Source organism: Heloderma suspectum, chromosome 4 (genome assembly GCF_057233095.1).
Source record: "Heloderma suspectum isolate Gila_16-S chromosome 4, 16-S_ref, whole genome shotgun sequence".
Classification (NCBI taxonomy): domain Eukaryota; kingdom Metazoa; phylum Chordata; class Lepidosauria; order Squamata; family Helodermatidae; genus Heloderma; species Heloderma suspectum.
Genome location: NC_139461.1, coordinates 279,898,589 through 279,911,084, shown reverse-complemented (window position 1 = coordinate 279,911,084; position 12,496 = coordinate 279,898,589). Strand labels below are relative to the sequence as shown.

At 45.7% G+C, this 12,496-nt stretch overlaps 1 protein-coding gene across 1 annotated transcript in view; it reads left to right on the top strand.

Annotated features, from left to right (window-relative positions):
- Window positions 1-12,067, top strand: part of EMILIN3 (elastin microfibril interfacer 3) — a 38,901-nt gene extending 26,834 nt beyond the window's left edge. Inside the window, exons 3-4 of the mRNA XM_084848382.1 lie at window positions 6,854-7,101; window positions 10,173-12,067. Coding sequence (XP_084704508.1) covers window positions 6,854-7,101; window positions 10,173-12,067 — 2,143 coding nt within the window. The remainder of the gene's footprint in view (window positions 1-6,853; window positions 7,102-10,172) is intronic.
- Window positions 12,068-12,496: the final 429 nt, after the last annotated feature.

Genomic DNA, 12,496 nt, shown 5'->3' with positions numbered 1-12,496 from the left:
TCATGGATCACTGCCTTGTTGTGGCAAAGGGGCTTGTAACTCAGTGAAGCCATAAGCTATGCCATGCAGGGCCACCCAAGTCGGACAGGTCATGGCAGAGAGTTCTGACAAAAGGTCCACTGGAGAAGGAAATGGCAACCCACTCCAGTATTCTTGCCAAGAAAACCCCATGGAACGTATCACAAGGCTAAAAGAGATGACGCTGGAAGATGAGCCCGTCAGGTCGGAAGGTGTCCAATATACTACTGGGGAAGATCAGAGGGAATTTCCAAGTAGCACCAGAAAGAGTGAAGCGACTGGGCCAAAGCCAAAAGGACACTCAGCTGTGGATGTGTCTGGTGGTGAAAAGAAAGTCCGATGCTGTAAAGAACAATATTGTTTAGGAACCTGGAATGTAAGATCAATGAATCAAGGTAAGCTGGAGGTGGTCAAACATGAGATGGCAAGATTGAACATCGACATCTTGGGAATCAGCAAACTAAAATGGACAAGCATGGGCAAATTTAATTCAAGTGACCATCATATCTACTACTGTCGGCAAGAATCGCTTAGAAGAAATGGAGTAGCACTCATAGTCAACAAAAGGGTGGTAATAGCAGTACTGGGGTACAATCTCAAAAATGACAGAATGATCTCAGTACGAATCCAAGGCAAACCATTCAACATTACAGTAATTCAAGACTATGCCCCAACCACTGATGCCGAAGAAGCTGAGGTTGATCGGTTCTGTGAAGACCTACAACACCTTCTAGAACTAACACCCAAAAAAGATGTCCTCTTCATCATAGGGGATTGGAATGCTAAAGTAGGAAGTCAAGAAATCACCGGGATAACAGGCAGGCATGGCCTTGGTGTACAAAATGAAGCAGGACAAAGGCTAATAGAGTTTTGCCAAGAGAACACGCTGATCATAGCAAACACTCTTTTCCAACAGCACAAGAGGCGACTCTACACATGGACATCAGCAGATGGTCAATATCGAAATCAGATTGATTAAGGTCCGTATAATCAAAGCTATGGTTTTCCCAGTAGTAATGTATGGTTGTGACAGCTGGACTATAAGGAAGGCTGAGCGCTGAAGAATTGATGCTTTCGAACTGTGGTGCTGGAGAAGACTGTTACAAGTCCCCTGGACTGCAAGGAGGTCTCAAATCAGTCCATCCTAAAGGAAATCAACCCTGACTGCTCATTGGAAGGACAGATACTGAAGCTGAAGCTCAAATATTTTGGCCACCTAATGCAAAGAGAAAACTCACTGGAAAAGACCCTGATGCTGGGAAAGATTGAAGGCAAAAGGAGAAGGGGACGGCAGAGGATGAGATGGCTAGATAGCATCACCAATGCAATGAATATGGACTTGAGTACACTCCGGGAGAGAGCGCAGGACAGGAAGGCCTGGCGTGCTATGGTCCATGGGGTCACGAAGAGTCAGACACGACTGAACAACAACAACAACAATATCCTTCAATTGCTGTATTCCAGTCGTGGGAGAGATCCCACCAAGTTTCAGTTACACCTATCAAGTCATAATTTCCCTTCCATATTAAAAGTTCAAGTTCATTCTGTTTGTTTCCCATACTGGGCATTAGTATATAGACATCGAAGACCATGTGCTTTATAGTCTGGCTCTCTTCCTACATGTTTTTGAAGACTATTATTGGGTGCTATTATAGCTGTTCTCTCTGTTTTGGTGCATAAGCCTTCATCCATTGTTACCCCCAACTTTACATCTCCCTCCCCCATAGGATTCAATTTAAAGCCCTCTTGATGAAGTTCTTCACACTGTAGCCAAACACATTCTTCCCAGCCCTTGAGAAATGCAACCCATCCCTTGCCAACAGTCCATCTTCCAGGAAGTATAGCCCGTGGTCCCAGAATCCAAATCTCTTATGTTGGCACCACATTCGTAGCCAGTCATTCACCCGGAGTATTTCCCTTTCCCTTTCTATCTACTGGAAGGTTGGATGAGAAAACAATTTGGGCAATGTTCTTGAGTTTCCTGCCCAAAACTTCAAAGTCTGATGTGATTACTTCATAGCTCCACTTGGCAGTATCATTTATTCCCACATGGATGAGAAGAAAGGGATACCTGTCAGTGGAGTTTATGAGTATAGGCAACACTTCAGTCACATCTCTAATCCATCCTCCTGGGAGACAGCATACCTGGCAAGTCCATGGGTCTTAGCAACATACTTGGGTTTCAATCCCATGCAGCAAGGAGTCTCCCACTACTACTACTACTCTCTTCTTGTTGTAGGCCTTGGTTTCATTGCCTCTGCTTGACTGACCTTCAGCCTCTTGCTCACTCTCATGCGGGGTCCCCTGTAATTCTTCCTCTGCAGGCTGTCCTGCACTCTCATCCTCAAGTACCTGGAAATGGTTCCATAGTTCCAATGCTTACACTGGTGCAGAGTAGCGTCTAGTTCTTCTTCTCCTAACTGTCACCTTTTTCTAAGGAGTATCCTCTACTTCATTTTTCCTTGGCTCAGCGTTTTCCTCTTCTGCCTGAGCTAGCTGTTGCTCTTCTGCAGTAGTGTAGTGGCACATTCAGAAGTGCAGGGTCCCTTCGTGACAGTCACAGCCACGCCCCCTCACAGCCACTCCCCCTTCTAACATTAGACAACCTTGTAAGATATACAACCTTCAACTGGGATCCAAAAACAGTGCAGCTGAGAGTAAGGCAGGGGTATTTCAATTGGATGTCTGAGGAAAAAATGCAGGGGTGTTAAAATCTTTTTCACTCACTCACTCACTCACTCACTCAAACACAAACATTTTAGGCTTTCAAAATATGATACTCTATGGAAGCGTCACCCTCACTCGGCGGCAGGGAAGGGGAGGAGACAGCTGGAAGAGCCTGGCCCACAGCGGTAGGCTGGGAGTGGAAGGGACCTGGCTGAGACCTTGCTCTTAAAAAAGTCCCAGGTCTTCGTCCCTATGAGACCCCCCCACCACACCCCTGCTCTTCTGGCTTCTGTACTTTGCTTTGCTGCTGTAGTTTCACCATTCTGTCTAAGAACTCTTCATGTTCTTTTATTCCCTGGAGGGCCGACATTCGCCACTCCAGTCCTCTTACTTTTTCTTCCAACAGTGTAATCAACTTGCACTTGTTGCATGTGTAGGCCTTGTTGATCTCAGGCAAGAAAACAAACATTGCACAGACCTTGCAGGTCACCACCACTGGAGAGTCTTTTCCTTCCATAGTCTATTCCCTTTATGTTTCTAGCTTTCTGACTGTACTGGTATAGCCTGTGCTTTGTCCTCTATTCACTGGAGGTTAACAACAGAGTCCCACTGGTATGAAAGTGTGTGTTACAAGAAAGAGAAATTTAAAAAAATTGTTAGGGACCTCCCCCTTGACCTCTCCTGCTGAACTCCCCTGCCAAACTCCTGTTTGTTCTCCCTGATTTCTCGCTCTCTGGGAGCTTGCTTGCTTTTATAGCCCCTAGACCAGCTGGAACAGTTTCCTCTGCTCTGCTCAGCTAGGAGACTGAAATTCCCCACCCGCACAGCTGCTGAAAGTACTCAAGCCACGCCCCTTCAATTCAATGGGAGCTTTCAGGAGCACATAGTGAGCACACGGTGACTCAGAATTGGAAGTCCCTGGGCTTACTCCAGCCCAGTGACCACTTTGCCTTTGTCTCCTCTTCCACTGCAACTCCCCTGGCAAACTCCTGTTTGCGCTCCCTGTTCGCTCGCTCTGGTCTCTCGCTCTCTGGGAGCTTGCTTGCTTGCTTTTATAGCCCCTAGACTAGCTGGAGCAGCTTCCTCTGCTCTGCTCTGCTCTGCTCTGCTCTGCTCTGCTCAGCTAGGAGACAGGAAACAGTGAGACAGGTCGAACGTGAGAGCAGCAGCTGCATCACCCTCTCTGAGGTTTCCCCTTGACCTCTCCAGAAGGAAGCTGGACATGGCTGGCTCAGTGCCTCCACCACCCCTCTGCCTGTGCATATTCATAACAGAGCAAGGAGGCTTGGGCGGATGCCAAGCAGGGAATCAGAGGCAGCAGTAGCCACTGCTGGCCGCTCCAGAGCGGTAGCAGAGTGTGGCAATTCCAGCCCTCTCCCTCCATCCAGGATCTAGCCAGGTGGTGTGCTCAGCTTCCACCTGGGCAGGGGCCTTCTGTCTGCCCGCCCACCCATTTGTCCCCAGGCTTCAATATTGCTGCTTCACAGTGGACATGAGGGGAGAGGTGTGGGGTAAACTGCCAGACATGATTCATCTCTTCCATTAAATTTCCCTAAGCAGGGGAGCAGGGAGAGGGGTGGGGAACAAGCCTCTCATTCACTGAGCAGCATCTCTGAGGTTGATGATGTTCACTTCTACTAGCGGGACTCCACCCAACCCCAAAGTAAGGCAGTTTAAAGTGCTCTTGTGTGACTTGTGAAAGTGGGTTTTTAGGTAGCGTATACTCCACTTTTCTTGCTTTGTGTGATGCTGATGGGCCAAAGCCAATTTCATGAAAACCCGGGATAAAGCCAGAAACCGTTGTGAATGCCTTTCCATGTAGAAGGGGCCCATCTCAAAGCTCTTGTCTATGGGATGTGATCAGTAATGATTGTTGCGTAGATGTTGCTTATCACTCAATATTGCACTCATCGTGTTCACCCTAAAGTTCACTTCCACAATTATGGAAGACCAATACATATTTTTTTTAATATAAGAAAAGATCTACACCATGGCAGGGCAGGAGCCACAATTAATACCAACCACTTGTTTGCTGCTATTGCTGCAGATTTTTGGACCATGAGAATTTCCTTTGAAAGGTGATCTCAAGCTCAGGGGTGGGCAGACTTTGGTCTTGTGGGATCTACTTTGTTTTTTACTAGAACCCTGAGATCCACTAATCACAGCCAGGTGCAAAATAGTGTATGGGGCAGGGGGAGGAGTGGAGTCAATTATATACTACACCCCTTGAGCCATATGCAAACCTACATCCGAGTTACTATAGATGAGGAAGTCTAACACAAAGAATCAAAGTAGCTAGTAGAGCTGCACAAAGACCTGGTCAAAGGCAACCCATTAATATTCCTATTTTACTGGTGAGGAACACTGAGGCTAAGAGATAAGCCTAAGGCTAAGAGATAAGCCAGCCATGGCAGAGGTTTTTTAAAAAAACAAACCAAACCCAACTTGGTCTTGTTAAAGTAGTGGGGGTCAGAAACCCTTATCAGTCAAACCCTTGCAAATTACCCAGAGACCTACCAGTAGATTCTGATGTTCCTTCTGCCCACCTCTGCTCTAGCTTTAGCATTTGCAATGCATGTTAAAGATGAAAATGACTCTAGAATGTTGATGGATGTTGTTTCTTGCCTGAGCTCAAGTGGGGTTTAGGACAGTGCTGCAGATGACATTTCTGCCTTTATTTGTCAATCACTTTATTTTTCCAAAACAGCGCAAGAGGTTAGAACAGCCTTCTTAACACTTACTGTTTCCTTTCCTTTTCTATTAGTTGAAGAATACATATTTATGTCTAAACTGCTTTCTACAGTTTCTGTTATATGGACCACAGATGATTTAGTACTGGACCACTGTTGTAGTGCCTTCAGATCCTCTATTATAAATGCAATAAAAATAATAATAATAATCACCATAACCCCTGGCCACAGGAGCAGCAGAGTAATAGTGCAGGCAAGGCGTGGCACTGTTCAACTGTTGCAGGCCCTCTGTTGGGTAGTTGCTGCCCTCTAGTGCTAAAAGACAGCGTTTTAAGACTTAATAGAAAAGGTTGGCTTGGGCTGGAGACAGGTAATATTCCCTCCCACCCCCAAGAGAGCTGTAGGTGGTTTGAACAGGGGTTGCCTATCCCACTTTTGTTTCTGATTAAAGGTTTCACAGAATGTTATATTACTCTGAGAGTAGGGGTATCTCAAGTTCTGGAGACTAGAGGAACAGTGGGACAAAATCCAGAGTAGCAGCATTTTTAAGGCTAGCCAATATATTTTCCTGCAGTGGTGGTGGTAGGGAGATTAATTGAGGGTAGGGATGTTCAGACTGTGTAAAATCCGTTCCGTCTGTGTTTCGCAGATTGTCAGGCACCTTTGGTTCTGTCGTCTGCTCACAGACGGATGCAATATTTTTTCTTTCGCAGAAAAATACGCAAGTAATTACATAAGAGGTTTTGTAACAATTTACATAATTTACCTTAGTGCATAATATTTAGCGTAATGTCCCCCATTCCATTCAACTTTTCTTTTGCAGAAACATGCATATTTTCCTATGAATAAATATGCATAAATTTCAGGAAAGTAAAATACAAAAAAATATGAAAGTCCACGGACTCTGTTTGGCCAGAGGGGGTCACTCCGCAGCGGATTCCACAAGTCAGATTCTTAGAAATCCGAGCTAATTTTAATCCATCTCAGATTTCTCCAGCATCCCTAATTGAGGGGGCAAGCTGCTTGTCTGTGGGTGCGTGTGCCTCCCTCATTCCCATCTGGCATCACTTATGCTCATATACAAGTAATTGGAGAGAGGTGACTCTTTGTTCATGTTTAAATGGTCAGATGTGAGTCTGTTGTACCCAACCAGCGAAGCCTCTCAGATCTAATCCACCAGTTGCATCTGTCTTATGTCTGATTGGTCCACCATCATTACCAAGACTTAAGATCTTCCACTTTTTACTTTCCATGTCAGGGGACATGTACTGAAGACATGAGTATGGGGAAAGAATAGCATTGGAACCATTCTTAACACTTTGTGGAAACTGTGTGAATCCCTCCTGCTCCATCACTTTGTTGTAGAAGACCTACAAACTGAGTGCCACTGAGGTTACTTTGATCTTTGTGTATGGTTGTTGGGGCCCAGATGTTCAGCTTTTACCACTGCTTTACCTTCCTTCCCTATTGGCAATCAGGTATCGCACATTCTTCAGACCAAGGTACAAGATTGGCTACAAGACCGTGACTGAGATAGCATGGAGGTGCTGCCCAGGCCTCATGGGAGAAGGGTGCCATGACAGTCCAACTGACCAGCCAGGGCTTCTGCCCCAGCCCCCCAGCCCCAAGATGCCTCCTACTCAGAAGATGTTTCCAGGTCCTAGAGTTCCCCCTCATCCCAAAATCCATGCAGAGCCATTTCCAGGACCAAAGAAGAACCATTATGGTGAGTGACAAAGCCTTTTAGGACCATCTTTGAGTTTACAGAATCCCGTAATCTGGCCAATTGCCTTTTCAGTGATATCATTATCTTCGACAAGAAGCACAAGGACTAAAGGGGGAGATACCACTTCCTGCCCAGAAAGAAGATCCCTGCAGGGGATGATTGATGAGCATGAACTGAACAGTGTGAAAAGTCCTGCCCTGTGGCTTCTTCTCACAGAGGGCCTGTTCTTTAACTAAGGGCTATTTCAATGTCACTACAGGGGCTTGAGAGTCTCTATATTGTGTGCACTTCCTGTGCAATCTACTAATGTCAGAAGCTTGTATGGGAGGAGTCACTGATGCAGCTACTTTCTACACTTCCCATAAAATAGGGAAATACCTAAATGGGAGGCAGCCATGTCAGTGGCATTTCCCTTGCAGAGTGAAGCTTCCAGTATTACTGGAGTGGTGTGGGAAGGACTCAGCATTTCCCATGCCAAGTCAGAGGGGTCCTGCAGGGCTGCAATTGTACACTTAAGGTCCAATGATGGGGACTTTCCGTCTGTTGTGTCTGCATGGTTTTGTATGTGCCCAGGCCCCAGGGAAAGCAGGTGAATCTCTTAATGCAGGGATGAGCAATTTGTGGCCCACCAGAGGCTTTTGCCTACAATGCCCATCATTCCTCACCATTGAATATGCTGCCTGGGGCTTATGGGAGCTGTAGGCCAAAACATCTGGAGGGCCACAAGTTGCCCACACCTGTCTGAATGGATGCTTCAGTAACGTCTGCTTATGGTGACAGGCTGATGGCAGTTTACCAGTTATGCACAATGAATCTCACTGCAGGCACACTTATGGCCTGCAACTAAGCAACCACCTCCCCAAAGGTTTGCTGCAACTGGAGCTTGGTTACAGCTCATGTCAGCTACAGGGGTCCTCCAATGGTGCCCACAAAGGGCAATGGTGCCCAACATGGCACTCATGCGCACCCACAAAACTTTTTTTTAAATTCCATTTTTTAAAAAATATACATACATGAATTTGTATATATCCATAACAATGAATACATATGAAAAGTATACAACTTTCTAATAATTATACATTTGTTGTTATTGTTCAGTCGTTAAGTCGTTAAGTTGTGTCTGACTCTTCGTGACCCCATGGACCATAGCACGTCAGGCCTTCCTGTCCTCCGCTCTCTCCCAGAGTGTGCTCAAATTCATATTCATTGCATCAGTGATGCTATCTAGCCATCTCATCCTCTGCCGTCCCCTTCTCCTTTTGCCTTCAATCTTTCCCAGCATCAGGGTCTTTTCCAGGGAGTTTTCTCTTCGCATTAGGTGGCCAAAATATTGGAGCTTCAGCTTCAGTATCTGTCCTTCCAATGAGCACTCAGGGTTGATTTCCTTTAGGATTGACTGATTTGACCTCCTTGCAGTCCAGGGGACTCGTAAGAGTCTTCTCCAGCACCACAGTTCGAAAGCATCAATTCTTCGGCGCTCAGCCTTCCTTATAGTCCAGCTCTCACAGCCATACATTACTACTGCGAAAACCATAACTTTGATTAGACGGACCTTTGTCGGCAAGGTGATGTCTCTGCTTCTTACTATGCTGTCTAGGTTTGCCATAGCTTTCCTCCCAAGGAGCAAGCATCTTTTAATTTCATGGCTACAGTCACCGTCTGCGGTAATCTTGGAGCCCAAGAAAATAAAATCTGTCACTGCTTCCATTTCTTCCCCTTCTATATGCCAGGAAGTGCTGGGGCCAGATGCCATGATCTTCGTTTTTTTAATGTTGCGTTTCAAACCAGCTTTTGCACTCTCCACTTTCACCCTCAGCAAGAGGCTCTTGAGATCCTCTTCGCTTTCTGCCATTAGGATGGTATCGTCTGCGTATCTGAGGTTGTTGATAATTCTCCCGGCAATCTTAATTCCGACCTGTGATTCATCCAACCTGGCATTTCTCATGATGTACTCTGCATATAAATTAAATAAGCAGGGTGACAATATGCAGCCTTGTCGTACTCCTTTCCCAATTTGGAACCAATCGGAACAGTTCTCACTGTTGCTTCTTGACCCTTGTACAGGTTTCTCAGGAGACAGGTAAGGTGGTCTGGTACTCCCATCTCTTTCAGAATTTGCCACAGTTTGTTGTGATCCACACAATCAAAGGCTTTAGTGTAGTCAATGAAGCAGAAATAGAGGTTTTTCTGGAATTCTCTTGCTTTCTCCATGATCCAGTGAATGTTGGTGATTTGATCTCTAGTTCCTCTGCCTCTTCGAAACCCAGCTTGTACTTCTGGTAGTTCTCGGTTCACATACTGCTGAAGCCTAACTAGGCTTTAACAAAAGTGGAGCAAATATCCAAATAGTATCCATTTGAACGTGGCATCTATATTTCATCCGTTCAAATAATGAAAGCATTGTAAGGTTCTCAATCCATTACATTATAGGAGTCAGTGTTTATCGTTCCAGAGTTGTAATATCAGTCTTTTTGCTGTCAAAAGGGTGCAGAGAATCCATTTACGCTGACCATTTGTTATTTTCCATGAATCAGGTAAATAATTTAAAAGAGTGTGTACCCAGTCAATATTAAAGACTGTTCCAGTACAAAATGTATCTGTCTAATAACCTCTCCCACAAAAGAAGCAACTGCTGAATATTGTCAAAACATACATTTAAAAGAAGTATTTGCTGCATTGCACCACCAGGAATTAGCTGATTAGACAATCTCTTTTTTAAGAGACGTGGTGATCCACTGATTTGGCATTGTGGTGATGCCCACAGCACTTTCTCAAATTCCCAAATGTGGCCACAGGTCCAAAAATGTTGGGACCCTTGTCTTAGTATATGTACTAAGACGTATATCTACTTAGTAGTATATTAGTAGTATAACTGGTATGTTAACCGTGTTGTATGGTTCCTGTGAATTAATATATTTACATATCATAATTTCAGGATTGCTTCCGGTGTTCCTCTGTCCTTTCCCCAATAAGCATAGGGCAAATCTAGAACTGCAAAAGCATTTCACTTATGATGAGCTAAAGTGTCCAAGAAGCTGCCATCTAAACATGTTTATTCTTCTTGTGCATAGGTCGAAGAATGCCTAATTTGTTTGGAGATAGACTGGACCGGCTGGAGGAAGAAGTCAGACGTCTCTCACAGTCTTACGACACCCTGTACAACATGGTGAACGGCTTAGGGGACCACTTACGGCTTGCCATCCAGGAGGACACCAGTAAGATGATTGGATCTCTGATGAACAGCCCAAGTGTGCCTGATTCAACCATGGGGTTTGGAGTCATTCCCGATGGGATCGTGGATGCAGCAGACAAAGCTGACCTCTCCCCTTATCCACCAGTGGGTGAAATGCTAAGCAAAGTGACTGAGGTGAGTGATGCACTGAAAATCAAGACTGACCTACTGGAAGAGGTGCATGGCATGGTCCTGGACCACGATGGGCAGATCAAACACCTGCTGGAGTCAGCCCGGCCTTCACCCCTCACCTCCATTGATATGCTAGAAGAATATGTAGACAGCAGGCTTAGCAACCTGCGGGTGGAACTCCTGGATGGCTTTGAGAAGAAACTGGTGAACATCCAGAGCACATGTGATTACCGGATCAAGGAAGTGCAGCAGCAATGTGAGGAAGAGAAAGCTGCCAACCTCCGTCTTCAGCAGACCTTAGATGGCAAAGAGCTGGAGATCAAGAAGGAGATCTCACAGCTGGAAACCCAGATCCAAGGGCTGACAGTTGTGGAAAGTTGCTGTAGCAACTTGAACTACCTCACCAAACGGATGGATATCTTAGAGAAGGGCCTACATAGCATTTCTGAGTCTCAAAAGAACCTGCACTCCAGGATGGACAACGAACTTTCCACTGTCACCTTGGGAAGTCTCTTTGAAGGTCGCTTTGAGGACCTTGAAGCGAGGCTGAATTTCACAGAGAGGGAAACAGGACGTTGTTGCTCCAGCGTGGAGGACAGCATGAGAGGTCTGCTGGGATCAGAGCTGGATGGCACAAGGACTTTGTTTGACAATAAAATGAGAATCTTGGAGGAGAGATTCATGACCATTGTAGGTGATGTGAATAATGTCAGCTCCACAGTGGGAATAGATGGGGCTTCAGTGCCCCTCTTGGAGGGGGAACTTGCTACAATAAAGAAAGAAACAGATGAGAAGATGGAAGTACTACAGGGCCGGCTGACCACCTTGGAGAGCACATGTTTGCTGGGGTGTGCATCCACTTCCAAAGATGTAGAGATCTTTCGTACAGAGATTGAAGACTGCCAAAACAAGAACCAGGATTTACTGCTCAGGATGGACAGCAACTTTGACCTGTTGCGGAAACTCAATGCTACCATCCTGGAGATCCAGAGACGGATTGAGGAGGAAGCATCTGGGTCCTTGCAAGGTGAGATCACACTGCTGAAGATCAACCTGAACACCATGACCAAGTCTTTAACTGGGCTGAAGGATTCTGTTTCCCAATACTCTGACACAGTGCTGCATGTCAACTCATCCCTGGATGAACGTGAGCGCAAAATAGAAGATGAGGTCCATTCGATTCAAGAGAAGATCAGTGACCAAGGCTCCCAACTTCTGTTCAGTAACAAGCGTGTCCTGAACCTAAAAGGAGACCTTGAAAGGCTCAGGTCTCGGATCATCAATGACATGAGCAACTGCAAGAGCGTGGCTCTCAGCTTGCAGAAGGAAGTGCTCCAGTTTGATGACCGCATGGCGCAGGTGGAGGACATGTGTGGCAGACTGGGCACAGTCACGGGAAGCCTGGACCACATCAGAAATGAGTTGGAGAACAATGCGGGGAGCATGTGGGGCTACATGGACCATATGAATGAAACCTTGGCTGCCCATTCTCAGGAATTAACTGTACTTAAGGATAACTTGTTGGATTGCCAGGCAAAAGTCACGGAACTGGCTGAAGATATCAGCCTTTTAGAAAGCAAGGTGCAAGGCAACCAACATTAGCTATATTGAACCCAAAGTACGGCTAACTTATATCATGCAGACTCCAATGTGATGATACCAGGATTTTATTTTCCTTTTGTTTTGGGAGGGGTGGCGGCGGGGGGGGGGGGAGGAAGGTTACCAAACGTTAAAAGCTGCTATAATCCCTTCTCTCATTTCTTTCGTATGAGTGACATTTTTCGCTACAGCTTAAGCTGTACCTTTGCCATTATTGTACTCTCGGCAGACATTTAGCAGCTGTACTTATGTAGCAAAGTGCCTTCCCATAGATGGGGTCATGTTTGGGTTACATTTCCAATATGTAGTTCAGTTCAGGAAGAAACTGGAGACAGACATGTCTAATGGATTCTTTGCTTTGGGAATAATTAAAAAAAACTGCTATTTAAGAGCTGGGGCAGAGTTTCTGCCAAATATATCCATCTACTGGAA